The following is a 20,300-nucleotide window of genomic DNA, read 5'->3' on the forward strand; positions in this document are numbered from 1 at the left end:
AGTGACGTGCTCCTAGAAGTCCAGTGAACCTGAGGAAGATTCTCGTTATAGAAATAGGGCACAAAGTGCTGGAGCACGGTGCATCTACCAAATTGGCGGAGTGACCGCCTGGAGGAAATCGGAATGAGAAACATCCCAACCATACCAAGAGCAGCCGCGGAAAGGACTCAAGAGAAGCCCCTCACTCCCACCCCCAGCGCCCGCCCCCCGGAAGTTTCCAATATTGCGCAAGCGCCGCGCCCAGCTAGTCATCAGAAGCGACGGCAAATTAAAACGTCTGGGACGCAGGCGCGGCTCACACCGCTCCAGTCGTCGGCTCAGGAGCTGTGACGTCAGGTGCCGGCAAAGGTGGTCCACGACCGCAGGCCTTAGCTGCTCTCAAACAGATTCAGCGTTGGCCGGTCGCTCTCCCGCGCCGCTTGCAGTGCGGGCCCAGGAAAGCACCGTCGGCCTCCCCACGCGTTACGTCGCCCTCATTTCCGCATCGCTGATTTCCGGTTACCGCCATCTTCCTCGCGCGGAAGCCGGCTTCTAGGTGGGAGAGCTCCGTAGTGAGTGCAGTGGGTAGTTCGGTCGGTGCCATGCCGTCATCGCCGCTGCGGGTGGCGGTGGTGTGCTCGAGTAACCAGAATCGGAGCATGGAAGCACACAACATCCTCAGGTAGTGCAAGCTCCACCTGCCCTCCGCCCCTCCCTCCTTTTTTTCCCCCCACAGATCCCGTTCAGACCCCGAACCTGGACTGACTGCCGCAGAAGGTCGGGCGTGGCCCGACCTTACACGCTCCGCAAATCCTCAGAGGGAGTCTGTGCGCGCGACGCCCCCCTGTAGAGTAAGCATCCCAGTAAACCCTAGAGATAGCGTGCTATGCGGGACCTGTCTTGCGTACTTTGTGTCTGACAGCTGGCGGCCCCTAGGTACTGGACGACGGGGCCGTATATAGGCCAAGGTCTTCCGTTCCTGACGTTTGTCTTTCCCGTATGTGTCGTCAGGCCACATTCACTGGAAAGCTCTCAACACATCATGTCAAGATGGAACGAGTCTGGAAGTAACAACAGTGATCTGAGTTGTTAACGTCAGAACTGTTTGTTGCTGTCTACGTTTGCAAGTCTCATGCACAAAGCCACCACCCCTATCACCCCCATAACTCTAGTCAATAATTTCTGAAGCACACGAATTCATTTGGTTCAGTGAGACTGCCTCATATTTCTTCACGAATTCGCCAGTGTCTAGGAGGGCATTCCTCCTTGATAGTATTTTTATCTTCAAAATCTCTTGACAAACTGAGAAACTGATATATTGCATTACAGTTAAAATGTGGTTTTATAAATGTCGACTTTGAAAGTACAGTAGAAATGTCTTTTTCTCCCAGAGTTAACTAGGAACTTTTGAAAATTTTATAAATCTTATTTTTTGACAATTTCGTTTTGTTTTTTTTTTTTCCCCCTCAAGACAGGGTCTCTGTAGTTCTGGCTCTCACTCTGTAACCCAGTCAGCCTCAAACTCAGATTTGTCTACCTCTGCCTCCCAGCTGCTGCGATTAAAGTTGTGCTGCTGGCTTTGAACTCACTCTTCACCTGCCTCTCTTGTGTTGTTATTACTAATAGGAGTTTGCCACCATACCAAGCATTCTCTCGTGTTTTCTTAGCAGTCCAAAGTGTTAGTTGCCTGTTATCTCAGATTCTAAAATTTCATTCTTCCTAGTATTTATTACATAGGCCTTCTTTTTTTTTTTTCTAACATAGACCTTCTTAATGCTGGGACCACTTACTATAGTTCTCATTTTTCGGTGACCCCCTCAACAATAAAATTATTTTTGTTGCTACTACATAGCTTGCAATTCTGCTACTTTTATGAATTGTAATGTAAGCATGTTTTCAGATGGTCTTAAGGGACCCCTGTTGAAGAGGTGGTGGGGTGGTTTGGCCAAAGGGATCATTGAGAACAGCTGACATAGACCATAGTCTTTACTTAGTAATTTTGTTTGTTTTGTAGATGGTGGCGTGCTTTGAATTTAAGCAGTGTGTGCTACAAAGTATAAAGCTAGCCTAGGACTATGAGACACTATCTCAAAAAAAAAAAAAAAAAAAAAAAAGGAGTGGGTATCCTACTTCAGATTGTGCCCTTGAACTACAGTTCACCCTGTGCTGAGGTCACAAGGGTGTGATGCCACGCCCTGCCTTTGTGAGTTATCCACACACATAACACCTAACAGGTTTAAAAAGAACTTTGCGACCTGCCTTTGTTGAGATATTGTGGACTTACTAGTTTTAGGTATTTTTACATTTGTGTCTGGAGATGGAACTTTGGTTCGTGTCATCCTCAGTAATTCAATCTTCCTCCTTTGAGACAGGTTCCCTCCTGAGTCTTGGGAATCAAACTCAGGTCCTCATGGTCCTGTGGCAAGCTCTGCTTCTCCTCTGTACCAACCAATCTTCCAGTACCCTTCCCACATCTCACCCCTTTTTGGCCTCATCTCACACTGTATCTGAGACTCAGGTTGCAATGAAGTTTTAGCATTCCTGCCTCAGCATCCCAAATGCTAGGGTTGTGAATATAATCCACTGTGGTCTGCTTTTTTCCCCCTCTTTCATATTTACACATTGAATTTAAGTATACTTATTTGTGTTTAATGAACAAAGGTGAAGTTATCAGTAGTCAGAGATTTTCTGCAGCCATTGACTTCTGTCATTGTACTGTTAGTAGACATCAAGTGATTCTAATTTAAGTGACAACTTCCTTGTGCTGTGTAAATATCTTTGCACAGGTTTTGTTTACTATCTTAGCATAAATTCCTAGAAATGACATCATCACTGGACCAAATGGTGGGCATGTTTTCGAGGGTGCTTTCCAGAAAGTGCATTTTTGTACAGTTTCCATTGCCTCTCAATCTCAAGAAAGAATCTTTCTTTTTTAAGCCCCAAAATAGAAAAAATATTAAGTATACTTGAAGAGGACAACAGGCAGTAGTGGAGCACACCTTGGATCCCAGCGCTGGTGGCAGAGGCAGGTGGATCTCTGTGTTTAAGGCCAGCCTGGACTACAGAGCGAGTTCCAGGACAGCCAGGGCTGTTACACAGAGAAACCCTGCCTCAAGAAGAGAACAGGCTAGGCCTCAACTAGAGAGTTGCCTGCTAGAGTTTTTGTTTTGTTTTATTTACAGGTTGCTAAGGCAGAAAGCAGCCTGTAATTTTATCATTAGCCAGACCCTATAGTTTCATCTGTAGTCTTAGCCGACCTAGGCTGCATTCCCAACAATGAAAAGTTTTTTTTTCCTGCTTGCCTGTTTAAGTACTACGTGTATGCCTGGTATCCTCATGTGCCAGAAGAAAGCATTGAGTTCCCCTGCAACTGGAGTTATATAGGTGGTTGCGAGCCATCATGTGGGTGCTAGTAGTAGAATTTGGGCCCTCTCGAAGGGCAACCGCTGTTCTTAACCATTGATCCATTTCTCCAACCCCTTCCTCTTTTTAAATATATGTTGAGATTAAAGGTATGCATGCCACCATGCCTGGACCATGGAAGCTGCATTTTTAATTATGAAAAACCCAAGTTTCCTGGGAATGTAGCTCCAAGGTAGAATATTAGCCTAGTACACCCAAGGTTATTGGTTCAGTCCTAGTTCTTCAAACACAGAGGAGGAAGAAGAGGAGGCTGGGGAAGGCGTAGCTCAGCAGCATGCTTGCCTGTTTTTCACAAAGCCCTGGATTTGATTATCGGCATCTCATTAGAAATGATGTGATATAACAGGTCTGTAATCCCACTACTTAGGAGGTAGAAGCAATAAACTTAGAAGTTTGTTGTAGTTATTACATAGAGAGATGAGAGTTCAGGCTAGCCTGGGCTACATGGACCCCATCTAAAAGTGAGAGACAGAGGTAGACTTGTCATAGTTAGACAGTGTGAGACCTGGCTGAGTATGTGTAAGTTCCAGAGTAGGAGAAACAAGCTTAGGAGAGATGGTCTGGTGAGTGCCTCCACAGAGGTACTTTCTTAAAGCCATTTACGTTCATTTTGCCTGTGTGTGTACGTATAATGGAGTATGGAGGCCAGAGGTTGATGTCAGTTAACCATCTGTTGCTCTTCATCATATGAGACAAAGTCATACTGACTGATAGCACACTCCAAGTTACTGATGTTTCCACATCTCCCATGCTAAGATTAGCCAGACACCACCATGGCCAGTTATTTGTTGGTTTAGTTTCTTTAAAGATAGTTTTTCTTTTCCAAGATAGTGTTTCTCTGTAATCCTGGCTGTCCTGGAACTTGCTTTGGACCAGGCTGGCCTCAAACTCACAGAGTTCTGCCTGCCTCTGCCTCCTGAGTGCTGAGGCGTATACCACCAGTAAACTGGCTTTTTGTTTTGCTTTGTTTTTTTAAGTTTGCATGTGTCAGTGTTGTTTCTCTGTGTGTGTGTCTGCACTATATACATGTAGTACCCATGGGAGAAAATAGGAGCCTAAGAAGAATCCTAGGAATTAGAAGAAAAAGAGTTGACTCTCGCCCTATAAGTCCTTGATTGTGGGAATCTCTAGAACGCCGGTGTAATAGTGACCACATATCCTGGGCCACACTGAAACAGAGACTGCAAACGAGTCTTAGCGATCCCCAGAGTTATACCATCCAGTAACTAGTAACTGACATGGGGTTTGAACATAGGCCGCTTTGAGGTGCCATGAATTGCTCTGTTTTTCGGCTATATTATCCATAGTCATTTACATGGAGGTGGAGTAAGCTTGCCTCTGCCGTGTGGTTTTTGGTTATAGGTATACTATAAGAAAGTGAACTGGAGGGGTTGGGGATTTGGCTCAGTGTTAGAGCGCTTGCCTAGCAAGCGCAAGGCCCTGGGTTCGGTCCCCAGCTCCGAAAAAAAAAAAAAAAAGAAAAGAAAAAAGAAGAAAGTGAACTGGAAATTGTTTAGGAATGTAAAGACTTGGAGCCAAAATACCCATTAGTCCAGTGCTGCAGAGACTAAAGCATAAGGATCTCAAGTTTCAAAGCAGCTTAGAGTCCTGTGGTAAGAGCCTACCTTATAGCAGCTGGATGTGATGATACTTACAATGTGTGGGTGGGACGGGACAGGTGGTTTGGGGCTTGAGTACCATCTGGGCCTTAGAGGGATTGGGGGAGTGGCGAAGAAGAAAAGGCTCCAGGTCTTCACAGTCTCTGTGAGTGTGTGGTACCTTCACAGGTTTAAGGGACCATAGGCTAGGTTTTTGTTTTGTTCCTACAAAAAGTAGAATTAAGACTAAGGAATGGCTAAAGAAAATGGACTTCTGTTTAGCTTTGAATATGAGACAAATCTTGGTGTATCAATTATAGTAACAGCTTTAACGACTAAAAGTTACTGCCCAAGCAGGCCAGATGGCTCAGGAGGTAAGGTGCTTAGCTGCCAGCCTGACAACCTGAGTTTGATTCCTTGGACCTACATGGTGGAATGGGAGGACCAACTCCTACAAGTTGTCCTCTGACCTGCACAGACACACACAGATGCTAAGTAAGTAGTAAGTGTAATAAGTGTATTTACAACGTTATATACCTGGCACAGTGGCACATGACTTTAATACTAGCACTAGACACAGGTAGGTACATTTTTGGAAGTTTGAGGTCATCTTGATCTACATAGCTACTTCTAGGCCACCCAGGGCTACTTGTGAACACAGAACCAAAAAAGTTACTGTCCATATTTAAAATTATCTTCTCAACCTTTTTCCAGTTTTTGTTGAGACAGGATATTTGTGTGTGTGTGCGTGTGTGCGTGTGTGCGTGTGTGTGTGTGCGTGTGTGTGTGTGTGCGTGTGTGTGTGTGTGTGTGTGTGTGTGTGAATGTGTGTATGTGTGTGTGTGTAGACTTTCCCTGGAACTAGCTTTGTAGACCAGGCTAGCTTCAAATGAACAGAGATTTGCCTGCCTCTGCCTCCTGGGTGCTGGAATTAAAGGAGTACACCATCTCTGCCCAGCTTCAACCTTTCTTTGTAGGTAAGAAAATTGGTGGAGCCTGTACTTTAAAATTATTCTAGTGATGGTATAACTTTTGTCAAGAGATTTATTTCCAAAGAGTTTTACTTTCTTTATTAGTTAATATTTGTTTCTGTGACAAGTTACTAAGAAAAATATCTTAAGAGAAAAAAGACTTGGGCTAAACGTGTCAGTCAATGAAAGAAGGGCATTGCGGAGAGGACCTGATGGAGCAGAACTGTCCACCCATTCATTCATGGTGAGGATAGGATAAGTTATCATAGCTAGGCCCTGTCTCTTGTTTCTCTCATGTTATCAAATTATGAATCTCTCATATTAACCCACTGATTCGGTTGGAATTCTTTTTGGTGTTTCAAGACAGGGTTTCTCTGTGTAGGCTGGCTGTTCTGCAACTTGCTGGGGCTTACCTTGAATTCAGAAATCCACCTACATCTGCTGGGATCAAAGGAATGCCATCACACCAGGCTCCATGGACCTTTTTGGTGAACATTCATGACCGTACCATAACATCTCATCAGCCTTGAAAGCATTGGAAGATTGATATGACAACAACATAGAAGTCAGGATGATAGGCCCTGGCTAGTCTTTAGTAAAGATGACAGGATTGTAGTACTTCCTGTTTTGTTTTTAGATTTATTTTTTTTATGTGTATGAGTACACTCTCTGCATATACACCTTACACCTGTGTTCCAGAAGAGGGCTTCGGATTTGATTACAGATGTCTGTGAACCACCATGTGATTGCTGGGGATTGAACTCAGGACCTCCGGAAGAGCAGACAGTATTCTTAATCACTGAGCAATCTGTCCAGCCTCAGTACTTCCTGTTTTGAGATAGACTTGTTTTTAGAAGCAGTGGATTCAGGATTTTGAGTGCTCTGCTGAAATCATAATTTAAAATCCCATTTATCACTGCAGAACATTAAGGGAGTGGGGGGAGGGGAATACCAGAACCTGTGCTTGCAATTTGGACATTTTCTGTGGCATACATTTTAACCATTTTACTTTCCATCTTTGGTACAACAGTGAAACAATTTTGTTTTCCTTAATGTAGCATTTTCTACAATGAATTCACTAATAGATTTTTGATAGGTGTGAAAGACATTTATTTTTAGACAGAATAGTTGCCCTTCGGGCAAAGCTGTTGTCAGGAGTATTTTTATAGCATTCACTGCCTTTATGTAAGAAGCAGATTGTCACCATACAAGATGGGCTGTTATGCCAGTTTCAGAAGCTTCAGAGAAAGCAGAGCTTCTGTTGCTAATTAGCCTTTTTGCCACCTGGGAACAGCGTTTTGGGGGGAAACAAACTGCATTGCAATTTGTTTTTAATTAGTATGCTTAAAAGTAATAGTTCAGAAAGTTGGGGGAGGGGAAGCACTTCCTAATGTGATGGCTGACCATGCAGGCAGCTCTGGGGCTTGCAGCCATATCAAGACTAGGTCAGGTTGTTTGGAGGATGATGTAAGAATGTAGACAGATTAAAATGGAGAATGTTCCCTGTGGAAAACTCCTACAACCTTCTGGGGGTTGTGGCCGTGTCTGTCATGCCCTCTTGGAGACCTGCTTGGTCTGTTTAATGAGAGTGTTATGTGCATTTGAAGTGCCTCTGTCTCCTACCTTACTTGTTTTGTTAGCTTCCTAGGCTAGTCTTGATCCTGAGCTCAAGCTGATTCTCCTGCCTTTTAGCCTGCTGAGTAGTTGAGACGTCAGGCTTCTACCAAAGGGTGTAGCTCTACACCTCACTTAAAGCACTTCAGGAAAATAACCAAAAAGGGATGAGCCTTATGTATCCAGCTTTGTGCTTTTTCCATTGTTAAAATATTCTGGTAATCCCTTTAGTGCAGATCTCAGGCAATGAAGGGAGGGACCTTTTGGGAAAAGTGGTCTCAGCCTTTCTTGGTTTGTCTCAATTAAGGCGACCTTTTGAATACCCAGTTTATTCATACTCGGTCACAAGTAGCTTTGGTTGTAAAACTTGAGATCTTTCATGTCACTCATGCCTGGGGAGAACGTGCCAGGATTCAGAGCAAAACTACTCCTGAAGACCCTTATTTAGCTAATGACACAGTGGCTTCTCGTCACTTGAGGCACAGACTCTTTGCAGATACTCTTAAGTCTGTGTAATTCTCAGCTCCTGTCACAGTGCTTTGCTGTGCAGTTTACGTAACATGTGACCATTTAGGGCTTGCTCTTTTCAGAGATGATCTTCCCTACTGCCAGGGCATCGGTACCAGTCGTTATCACAGTGTGACCATCCTTTTACAAATTTGTGTGTTTTTATATGTGTGTGTATGGGTGTGTGTGTGTATGCGTACATACATTTTGGGTTTTTTGTTTTGTTTTGTTTTTTGAGACAGGGTTTCTCTATGTAGTCCTGGCTGTCCTGGGATGTGCTATGTAGATCAGGCTGGCTTCAAACTCTGCCTGCCTCTGGAGAGCTGGGGTCAGAGGCATGCACCACCTTGTCTGCTTGAGTTTGTGTTGTTTTGTTTTGTAATGTAAATCTTATTTGTCATTCATTGCATGTTCTAACTTAAATTTTCTATTATTTGTATTTTCTTGTGTGTTGTGTTTTTACTTTCATGTATACATGTATACCTTATGTGTGCATAGTGCTCATGGAGGGCTGAAAAAGGCATAGGGGTGCTTGAGAGAGAGCTTAGTTGTAAGAGCACTTACTACTATAGAAGACCCAGGTTTGACTCTCAGCATCCATGTAGCTGTTCACAGCCACTCGTAATTCTAGTTCTTGGTTGCATGTGAACATACATCCATCATTCATACAGACATACATACACACACAAAACACTTATCTGCATAAAATCTAATTTTAAAAAGAAAAAAGAAGAGGGGAAGGCATCAGATCCCCTTAAACTGCAGTTGTCAGTGGCTATGAGCCACCACATGAATGCTAGGAATGATCCTGGGTTCTCCTTAGGAACAAATATTCTTCACTGCAAAGCCATCTCTTCAGCCCCTATACTTGTTCTGTTTTAACCCTCATTGGCTTGCAGAGCAAGTCTTTGTCTTGTGATCCTTAATCCCAGCACTCATGGAGGGCAGGCTCATGGAGGTGCTGAAGCCCCATGATTTGGGCGTGTGAAGCATAAAACTTAGGGTTGCAGCATCAACAGAGGAGACAAGCAGATGCTCTAACCACACCTCATTCTTGTTCGAATTTCTCAAAAAATAATTCTTTTATTGTATATTATCCAAGTTGGTAAGCAGATTGTTTCAAATTTAGATTCGGGGAACCTCTGCTTTGGCCCTCTCAGGAAGGCATTGTGTTTAGGTTTCCTGTCACATGTCCTGAGTTCCCTTATGTCGCCTTTGTAGTTATAAACAACAGCTGGCTTTTTTGCTTTCCCGAAAACTCACTCTTTGTTGAAACCTAGGAAATTTTGTGTTTCAGGTTTCACAGCTCGGTGCATGTAGACTTAGGGTTGAATGAGGTTCTCTGCTTTAGGTTGTGTCTCTTATGTCATATTCTGGGGGCCTGGTTGTACAGCTCGCACATTCTAGAAACATGGGAACTAACTCAGCTTTTTATTAACCTCAGTGGCCTCAGCTGAAGTATCCTACAGAGCTAGCTCCAGGACAGAGAAAAACATGTATATATAATTTGTTTTTTTTTTTTAAGAATAACCGAGGGGCAATAACCAAAAATATATATACTTTTTTTTTTTTTTTTCAGAGCTGGGGACCGAACCCAGGGCCTTGCGCTTGCTAGGCAAGCGCTCTACCACTGAGCTAAATCCCCAACCCCATATATACTTTTTTTATATATACTTTTTTTTTTTTTTTTTTTGCGACAAGTTTTCTCTGTCCTGGAACTAGCTCTGTTTGAACAGGCTGACCTCAAACTCAGGGATCTATCTGCCTGTCTCTGCCTCCCAAGGGCTGGGATTAAAGGTGTTTACCACAGTGCCTAGCTAGAATTATTTTCTATATGTCTGCCTCTGTGAACTCTTTGTAAGTGATGTGTGTACTGATATAGGACTGTGCTGCCTGGTAACAGCTCTCTTTAGCCAGACCTTTATGCTGCTGTTCGTGGAGATGATGATACAGACCATCAATTGATTTTGCCTAGACTTAAAACCAAGTGGTTTTTTTGGCTTTCGTGATTACAGGCAACACTTTGAACGTCTTTTGTGTGCCCCCTCCCCTTTTTGTGTGTCTGAATGAGTTTCTGGAAGTGAGGTTCTGGGTTGCATGTATAGGTAGTTATACTCACTTAGGTGTGGACTCTACACTGTAGCTGATGGCTGAGCAGCCTTGTGTCTAGCTGCAGTCATGTCGTTGTGCTGCTGTCCATTCACAGTCCACCAGTCATTTACTTTAAACCTGTAGCATGCTACCATGTGACATCCTCAGGATATAGCAGTGAACTAATCTGATTGATCCTTCCCTATTTGTTCCTGATTCTGTAACAGACTCAGAAATGACTCAGAAACAGACCTATGAGCTTTCAGTTTTCCTTACTCTTCTTTATTATCATACATATTTCCATCATCACTTTTTGGAGTTTCAATATCTATTATAGTCCAGTACAGACTCAGATTTATGGTCCTCTGTCCTTAACGTCAGATGGTGGTAGAATAGGTCTTCACTCACTTTTTCACTTTGAGCTCTTTTAAATGGAATAGTTGAAAAGTAGTACCTGCACGTTTTGTTTTTCTCTTACACATGAAATAAAATATTATTAGATGTGCAGGTCATTTCTTTCCTAATGCTGTTGTCCCTTCTGTGGGGTTGTAAGTCCTGCTTCTTTTGTGGAGCTCTTTAGCATTTGGGGCTGGGTGAGTCTACATTAGCAGTTATCCTGCACACGTCAGGATGCTGAGCAGCGTGTCCTGAGCATCGTGTTTACCCAGTTGTGACAGTCAGACGCTTCAGATACTTACGAATGTACTGAGTTACAATTAAACGAACAACAATAAAACAGAAGTATGTATAGTGGCATAACTTGAAGGCCAGCCAGATGTATATAGTGAACTCCAGGTCAGCTTGGGCTACATACTGAGACCGTGTCTCAGAACAACAGCAAAAGTACAGAAAGACTTTACCATGGTGATGCTTTTTTGAAGTCATATATAGTGATACTAGCCTTTAATCTCAGCATTAAGGAATCAGAGGTTGTTATATTTCTGTGAGTTCAAGGCCAGCCTGGTCTAAAGAGTTTCAAGGTTCCATAGTGAGATCCTGTTTCAGAAAGCCAAAAAGTGAGGGGGTGGGAGGACAGCTCTGAGTTGCATTTTGGGAGCTGGTGTCAGTGGTTAGGAGCATTTGCTGATTTTATAGAGGACCTCAGTTCAGAGCTCAGTTTTCAGCAGCGATGTGATGGTGTACAATCATCTACAACTCTAGTTCTAGGGGATCCAGTGATCTATTCTGACCTCTTAGGTCACCAAGCCCACAGGTGGTACATAGACATACATGCAGGCAAAACACCCACACACATAAAAATAAATCTAAAGAAAATTTTTAAAGATTTAGTTGTTTTATATATATGAGTGTTCTATCTGTGTGTATGGCTGCACACAAGAAGAGGGTATCAGATTCCATTACAGATGGTTGTGAGCCACCATGTGGGAATAGAACTCAGGACTTCTGGAAAAGGAGCCAGTGCTCTTAGTCACTGAACCATCTCTCCAGCCTCCCCATTTTTAAAAATATTCATTCATTCATTTTTAGGCAGTTGACCTAAAGCTTTTATTTCACTAATAGGTCCACAGGCTGGTAGGTAATCCCCACAGGGCCACCTCAGGGCCCACCTCTCCATCCCCTGCCCTTGGGCTACCCGTGCCTCCTTCATTTTCCTCCACTTCTTCCTTCAGAACAGTCACCACTCACGTAGTCCCAGTCAGCTGCTCGTGCTTGCAGTCCACGAAGTTGGGAAAGCTGTTGCACTTGCATTTCAGCATCGGACGAGGTGGTGGGCACAGCAGTTACATTGCTGCAGTGTCAGCAGGACATCGCTCATCTCCTGTTGTGGCCACCATCTCTTATCCTTGTGCTCCAGAAAGCCATAGTCCAGTGGGACTCTTCCCACACAGGCTCCACCGAGCGCCGGGTCAGGTGCACCCCCATGGCTACTCTGCCTTACCCTGCTTTAGCAGCCAGGGTTACCTCGCTTCCACCTGAAAGCACTGCCCCTTCAGTGTCTTCCGCGTCATCCAGTCTGTGGCCAATTTTTTTGTATTTTTAAGGATTCCATTTTTGTTAAGTTTAAAAGAACCCAAGTCAGTTGGCCTTTGTGGTGTGTGCCTTTAATCCCAGCAGTTAGGAGGCAGAGGTAGGTGGGTCTCTGAGTTAGAGGCCAGCCTGGTCTACATAATGAGTTCCAGTATAGCCAGAACTACATGGTGAGATCTGTCTCAAAAAACCCCAACCACGTCAAAATAAAACCAAGTTTTATTCCAAATTAACTTCTTATGCATGTAAACCTATTGTAACAAACTTAAAATTGTGGTTATACAAGATAATAGTAGGTCCCTGGTTAAACACAGACATGTCTATGTTTTGAGGTGCTTTTCTCTTGATGCAGATGTAGCTTGCAGGGTCTAATTAGGTTGGCCTATAGTTCTTCTGCATTTTCTCTGGTTTTTCAAAATCTGCAATCTGCTGGGTTCCATGGAAGTCACTATAGCTGTTGTGTCCCTGCAGGACCCCTCTTGTGTACTTAAGTCTTTGTTGCTAGGGAGTTAGTTGGTCAAGTGACTACAGTGTTCCAAATTTCAGTCATTCAGCATTTTGAGTTTAGAGTTACAGCATTGAACAGCTAGAGTTTCCTACATTTAGCTTTGTAATTCCAATTCTCTTCTGATTTAATTTATGTAACTTGTTAGAAAATTTTTTTAAAAAAATGTTTTAGCATTTGGTTAAAATTTTTAAAATGTAGGTTAGGTGTGATGGCATAGGACTAATCTCAATACTCTGGAGGCAAAAGCAGGCAGATCTCTTATTCAAGGGCAGCCTGATCGACTCGGAAAGACCAAGCCTCAAACAATAAAAATGATTCACAGGTTGGGAGGTATCTCATTTTTCAAGTGCATGCTCGTGCTCTGTAAATACGAGGACCTAAAAGTTCAGATTTCCAGCATCCACATAAAAGTGAGGTGTGTGTGTCCCTAGCACTAGGGACAGGTGGGTTGGTTGAGAGGACAGGTGGATCCCTGCAGCTCATTGGCCAGCCATTCTAGAGGAATTGAACTTGAGGTTCAGTGAGACCCTCTTCTCCAAAAAAAGGTAGAGACAATGCTGTGGCTTTTACATGCACACAGCCATGAAAACCTACATGTGCACTAAAAAGCAAAAACTCAAAGCATGTTCTTAGTACTTAAAGTTCACTTTTTGTTTTTATTTTTTTAATGTCTTTAAACTTTATTTTGTGTGTATGGTATGTATGGAAGCATGCACAGTGAACGTGGGGACATTGTACATTTGGAAGCCAGAGGACAACTTACAATGTTAATTGAATTTGTCATCAGGGTTACACAGCAAACACATTCACCCACTAAGCCATTTTGCCCACCTAAAATGGGGTTGGTGAGATGGCTGAGCTGACAAAGGCACTTGTTACTGGGTTCTTTCTCTAGAACCCACATGATGGATGTCGAGACACATAAATTAGTTAATTAATCAATTAATAAAGTATTAAGAGAAAAGTAGGCTGTTCATTTTGTTTTATGTCCTTTGGATGAGGACTGTGTTTAATCTGACTGTGATGTTCTTTTCTTTTTTGTGTCTTCCAGCAAACGTGGTTTCAGTGTCCGCTCCTTTGGAACAGGAACTCATGTGAAGCTCCCAGGACCAGCACCTGACAAGCCCAATGTTTATGACTTCAAAACCACATATGACCAGATGTACAATGATCTCCTCAGGAAAGACAAAGAACTGTATCCCATGGCTGACCCTTAGAGAACCAGAGTGGCCATCTGGTGGGTGTGATTTGTGACTGGTAGTCACTCTGATCCCCCACCCTGTAGGGTGTGTTTTAGGTGAAACAGGACCAGCAAATGTGTTCTGGCATATAGGCCCATAGTGCCTACATCTGTCCTTTTTTATTTATCAGAAGTCAGTTTCCTTTTTTAATTCTTTCTTCTTATCTTTTTCTTTCTTTCTCTTTTTCTTTTCTTTTCTTTTCTTTCTTTCTTTCTTTCTTTTTGTTTGTTTGTTTGTTTGTTTGTTTGTTTGTTTGTTTTTGGTAAATTTGAGATAGAATCTCACTATGTAACCCTGGCTAGCCTGAGAGTCACTATGTAGACCAGGCCAATCTTGAACTCACAGAGATCCCCCGTCTCTGCCTCCTGTGTGCTGGGATTAAAGACATGGGACACTAGCTCGATGGAGAATTCAGTTTCTTTCCTTTTGCCCCTGGAGAGTCTAGAGCAGTGGTTTTCAACCTGATTTAGGACTCCTTGTGGGGGATCAAACATTTTGGTTGGGAGTCACCACAGTGTGAGGAACTATATTAAAGGGTGGCAGCGTCAGGGAGGTCGAGAACCACTGCTCTAGAGGCAGACACAACTCTAAAGTCTATTTGATGTGATACTCAGCAGGCCCTGCCGTGTGGCTAAACAGTAGCACATAGATGGGGACATAGAAACTACAGAGTGCTGGAGCTTCACGCTGTAGGCCACCCTGCCACTTCCTCTACAGAGGTGCGTGCACACCGAGCCATTGGTGATACAGAGGTGTATGCACACCGAGCCAGTGGAGAGGCTGCTGTACATTTATGTGGCTGCTGGAAATATATTAGCTGGGTCAGTGGCTCATGCCTGTAATGTCAGCCTTTGGGGGGCTGAGGCAGAGAGATTGCTGCAAGTTTGATGCCAGCCTGGGATACATAGTTTGAGGCTAGCTTGGGTTATAGAACAAGACCCTATCTATCACAAAGAGTTGCTGTGTTTACCAAACAGAAGCATGGAAAACCCATAGTATTCTGAGAGAACTTTTTTTTTTTTTAGTTCTTTTTTTCGGAGCTGGGGACCGAACCCAGGGCCTTGCGCTTCCTAGGTAAGCGCTCTACCACTGAGCTAAATCCCCAGCCCCATTCTGAGAGAACTTTAAGAAGTAAAACAGTCTGAATTTTGTACTGGACACTCATGGGGAGAAAAAAGGGTATTTTTTTTTTTTTTCGGAGCTGGGGACCGAACCCAGGGTCTTGCGCATGCTAGGCAAGCGCTCTACCACTGAGCTAAATCCCCAACCCCTGAAAAATATTTAAAATTTTAAATTAAGGGTATTTTAAAATCAGTTTTCCATACCACATATTGCATAATAGTTAAGTTATTCAGTGCTTCAAGTTTTTGAGCAGGGCATTGTATGATAATCTCCATACTCACCTGAAATGTCCCATGTTCATAAGCTTAGCCTGTGCATGAAGCCCACGCTTGATCCTGAGCACCTCTAAATACAAACTTATAGATATACTTTAGTTATATCCTAGAGATAGTTTAGTGCTCAAAATAGAGATCAAATGTGTACATCAAACAACTTTTTTTTCCCATTGTAGTTTTAGAGGTCAGACCTCTGGTCTCTTATATGCTAGTCTAGCCTAGCACTCCTCCACTGAGTCATCCCTGGATACAAACTTTCCTTTTTTAGAGACATGTTCCCACTATGTATCCCTGGCTAGCTTGTAACAATCTGTATAGACAAAGCTGGCCTCCAACTTAGAGATCCACCTGTCTCTGTCTCCACCTCCCTGTGCTGGGGGAAAAGGTACCAGCCCCTGCATCCTTTCTGTTTCTTGTTCTCTTCCTCACCCATCTTTTCACTTCTTATATTTCCAGGCACCATTTCTCTAAATTCCCCAAGCTAGCCTTGAACAAACTACCCGGGTAAACCATAAACATGTTGCCCTCTTGCTACGGCTTCAAGAATCTGAGATTACAGACAGCATTGTCTCCATATTGCCACTCTTGCAGGTTTTTTCTTTTAATATTTATATGTTCTTTTTATTTTATAATATTTATATATTCTTATTCCTTTTAATATAAACTAAACTTTAAGCTAGTGCGGAGTCCTGGCTACTCTAGAAGCTGAAACAAGAGGATCACTTGATCTCAGAGTTCATGGCTAACCTGGGTAACTGGGAGGCTTGACCTCAAAGAAAAAAGCATGATCTGGGTATTATGCACTTAGGAAACTATAATGGGACAATCTTGAGACTTCCTCAAGAAGAAAGAAGAATATAATAAAAATGTTTATATAGGTGCAAACAGGAATTAGGTAGCTTGAAGGGTCCCCAATGCCTTCTAACAAAATGTAAGTCCTACATCTTTGCCATGCCCACCCTATGTCCCAGTCCTCCCTCAGCTGCAGCCTGCAGCCTGCAGTGGGGACATTGGTTCAGAAACAGATATTTCCTGTTAGTTGCACGCTTGCTTTTTTGGGTACAACTGGGAGTGTTTGGCCTTGTAGGGTGCTTATGGCCTGTACCACAGTGACCCTGGGAGCCCACCCTGTGATAATGAGAGTACTTCAGACACTTCACCGTACCCAGAAGGCCAGGAGCCTAAATTTGGGGGGTTAAGTGTTCCTCCAAGTGTTGGGTGGAGCAGGGTTTATACTCACATCCTTTCCCAAAGATCTCTTAAGTGTGTGTGGTGGGAGGGGCGCATATCTCAGAACAACTTCTTCCTGGAGCCTCTTTGGTAAATGTGGTATACTCCTTTCCCTTAGAGTCACAAGGACGTATTACCATAAAATCGAAGATACTCTGATTTTGGGGGCTTGGTGTTTTCCTTGGCTCTAGGAAGAAGTTGAGTTTTTGGGTTTTTTTGTTGTTGTTTGTTGTTGTTTTGGTTTTTTTAAAGATTTTTTTCAAGACAGGGTTTCTGCAAGAACACTGCTGTCCTGGGACTCACTCTGTAGACCAGACTGGCCTTGAAAACTTTTTTTGGTTGTGTTCAGGATAGGATCTCTTAGGTAGCTCTGCCTGTCCTAGAGCTTGCTGCTTGCTTTGTAGGACAGGCTAGCCTCTGTTAGGATTGAAGGTATACATTATCATGCCTACATCTGCCCTTGAAATTTCTTTGGTCAGTACTATATATTCTTGATACTCTTGTATTTTGTGACAGAATAAACACGCAGTAATGCACATATCCATCTCCCTTTATTACAGATTAAATTTCAGTATTGAAACCTACAGACTTCCTGTTCCTGCACGGGGTGGTGTTTTACAAGCACCAGGCTTAGACTTCAGCTATTTAGGTAGCTCTAGGAGTGGAGGCCAGCATCTAGGAGTGGAGGCCAGCATCTAGGAGTGGAGGCCAGTGGTGGTCTATTTTTTACAGGGTGATGGTTTAAGGGTCAGTGGCTCCCTCTTAATACGTGCAGAATATACAAAAAGAAACTATCTGTGTGGGCCCTTAATGTGTTGGGGACAGGGATGGCAGGAAGGGGAACTTGTGGCCACGTTAGTAGCTTGGTGATAAATCCTCTTTAACTTGCCTCTTGAGATCCCTCTAGGCAGGTCACTTCTTGGTTGGCTCTCAGGACGCTTATTACTTAAGCATAACAATGTACTTAGTGCTTTTCTGTGTTTTCAATATTAGCCTTGTCCAAAAGAAGGTCTCTTCCACGGAATTTACTAGACATTGGCACCAAGCCACGTGAGATAAGGGCATTATTGGAATTAATTATATGAAGGGGTTGGGGATAGAGGTAGGGAAGATCACTACATGGATACCCATTTGTTCCAGGGCAGACCACTGCAGGGAATTGGGGAAGGATATCATGCTTTGGAAATAACCCTGAGAGTGTTCCTTAATCAGTACTAAGTGTCCCTGCAAGTGTCCCTTATATAATACCCATAATTTTATAGTAGAAAGCTAGAAGAAGGGGTTGGGGGTTTAACTCAGTGGTAGAGCGCTTGCCTAGCAAGCACAAGGCCCTGGGTTCGGTCCCCAGCTCTGGAAAAAAAAAAAAAAAAAAAAAAAAAAGCTAGAAGAATATTTTAATATATACTCAAAGATGAAAACACTGTTTTCAAGGGAGAAGATACTTGATAAAAACTGGGGGTCTAGTGGCCCTAGACCACCTCTGACATACTCCTTTTTAAGAATTTTATTTATTCACTTTATATCTCATTATTGACCACCCCCCCCATTCTCCCAGTACCCTCTCCCTTTCTCCTCTGAGGAGGGGACGACCCCCTCTGGGTATCACCCCCACACCCTCCCAGGCACATCAAGTCACTGCTGGACTAGGTGCATCTCTTCTGCTAAGACTGGACAAGGTGGCTGAGATAGGGGAACGTGATCCACAGGCAGGCAAAAAAAACATGGAGTGGTTCATGGGTTTCCGTGTCTTCCTTGCACAGGGACCATGCTAATCTCCATCATGCCAGTTTTGGTGTGTGTGCTGCCAAAGGGAGCATTCTGCCATGTTTTCTATTCTGTGTGGCCAGAGCTGCAGTGCCTTCATGTGTGCTACTTGATGACATTCTAGTAAGTGAATTAAAGCAAGCCTGAAATCCTAGCACTCGGGCAGCAAATGTAAGAGTTAAAGAAGAAACATATGCACATGCCTACCTAGATCAGTGATAGGAATTCTAAGTTCACCTGGTTTCTACAGAAAATAAAAATCCCTTTGAACCAGATGTGGTGGATCTGTACCACCATCTAAGCCCTGTGATGAGGCAAGAGGATGACCAGGAGGAGCCTGCCAATGCAGGGTCATTTTCTTTTTGTTTTTGTTTTTGTTTTTCTTTTATTGTATATGAGTACACTGTAGCTGCCTTCAGACACACCAGAAGAGGGCATTGGATCCCATTACAGATGGTTGTGAGCCACCATGTGGTTGCTGGGATTTGAACTCAGGACCTCAGGAATTGCAGTCGGTGCTCTTAACTGCTGAGCCATCTCTCCAGCCCCCACAGGGTCATTTTCTTAAAAATGAAAGAAAACAGTGGTAGTATCACATATCTGTTTTCCCAGTACTTGGGAGGTTCAGGTTGAGTTTAAGGCCAGCCTGTGTTTAATAAGCACGACCCTGTCTTGAGTTTTCACTTAAGTAGTTTTGGTTTTTGTTGTTTTTAATTTCATTAAGAAGAGCCTATTCTGTTTATCAGTGTTAGATGTACCTAGAATAGCTTTGGTGATACGAATTGGTTTTTGTTTATGAGGAATAGTCAGTCTTACCAGTGAACTATCAGCAGGTTAAAGGAAGTGCGTCAGAACAAAAGATCACCGGGAAGTACACCCTGCTCTTGATCCTGCCTCCGCTCCCCCTTGCTAATGTAGAGGCCATGAACCATTCGTAAGGTATTACAGAGGGAAGTCATTACTTCTCCTGAAACTTGCATATATATTGCAAAGTGGACCTGGAAATCTCTCTCTAGCATGCTTCTTGGGTTTACCTTTGGGATCTTGCAATCACCTTTTGAGTTTAGAATATATTTTAGTCATCCATTTTATTTAGTGCTCATCCTCAGTCTTTTATTACTGTACATTTTTCTTTCCTTGAAAAATGGTTTCTGAGATAGAAAAATTACCAGAATTGGCCTTCTGATGGTTAATCTTGTCAAATTAATTGGATGAGACACATTTAGGAGATTAGTAAAAATGTAGCTCTGGGTATGTCTGTGAAAGTGTCTCTTTTTTTTTTTTTTTTTTTCTTTTTCTTTTTTTCAGAGCTGGGGACCGAACCCAGGGCCTTGCGCTTGCTAGGCAAGCGCTCTACCACTGAGCCAATCCCCAACCCCCTCTCTCTTTTTTTAATTTACAATTTTATTGTTTGTATGAACAAGAGATCGCAGATATACAGCATGCATATAGAAGTCAGGACAACTGTGAAAATGATTCTCTCCTAACCTATGTGGGTTTCAGGGGGCCCTTAGAAGAAGTAGGCCATAGGCAACATATCCTGGGATTATACCTTTTTAGAAATTCTCTATGAAGTTAATTTTTTTCTTTTTAAACTTTTTTTTAAAGACTTTGAGTTTTCTATCTGCATGTATACCCACATACCAGAAGAGGGCACCAGACCCCAGTATAGATAGTTGTGAGCCACCATATAGTTGCTGGGAATTGAACTCAAGATCTCTGGAAGAACAAACAGTACTCTTTCCCACTGAGCCATTTCTTCAGCCCAAAGTTTATTTATCTTATGTGTATAAGTGTTTTGCTGGAAACTATGTCTGTGCAGCAGGTGTGTACTGGTGCCTGAGGGGGTTTGGAAGAGCACATCAAGTCTTGTAGAACTGGAGTTGACTCCTGTGAGCTATCCTGTGGGTACTGAGTCAAGTCCATCCTAAAAGCAGCCCTTGCTCTTAACTGCCGAGTCACCTCCAGCCATTGGGATGACATCTTAT

General features: G+C 43.1%; 1 protein-coding gene and 1 non-coding gene across 2 annotated transcripts in view; one reads left to right on the forward strand and one right to left on the reverse strand.

Moving 5' to 3' along the window:
• The first annotated feature begins 318 nt into the window (after positions 1-318).
• Positions 319-20,300, forward strand: part of Ssu72 (SSU72 homolog, RNA polymerase II CTD phosphatase) — a 29,757-nt gene continuing 9,775 nt past the window's right edge. Inside the window, exons 1-2 of the mRNA NM_001025657.1 lie at positions 319-661; positions 13,732-13,875. Coding sequence (NP_001020828.1) covers positions 582-661; positions 13,732-13,875 — 224 coding nt within the window. The 5' untranslated portion in view covers positions 319-581. The remainder of the gene's footprint in view (positions 662-13,731; positions 13,876-20,300) is intronic.
• Positions 18,264-18,365, reverse strand: LOC120103227 (U6 spliceosomal RNA). The gene has a single exon (XR_005505316.1). It is a non-coding gene; the product is annotated as a U6 spliceosomal RNA (small nuclear RNA).

This window comes from Rattus norvegicus, chromosome 5 (genome assembly GCF_036323735.1).
Source record: "Rattus norvegicus strain BN/NHsdMcwi chromosome 5, GRCr8, whole genome shotgun sequence".
NCBI lineage: Eukaryota > Metazoa > Chordata > Mammalia > Rodentia > Muridae > Rattus > Rattus norvegicus.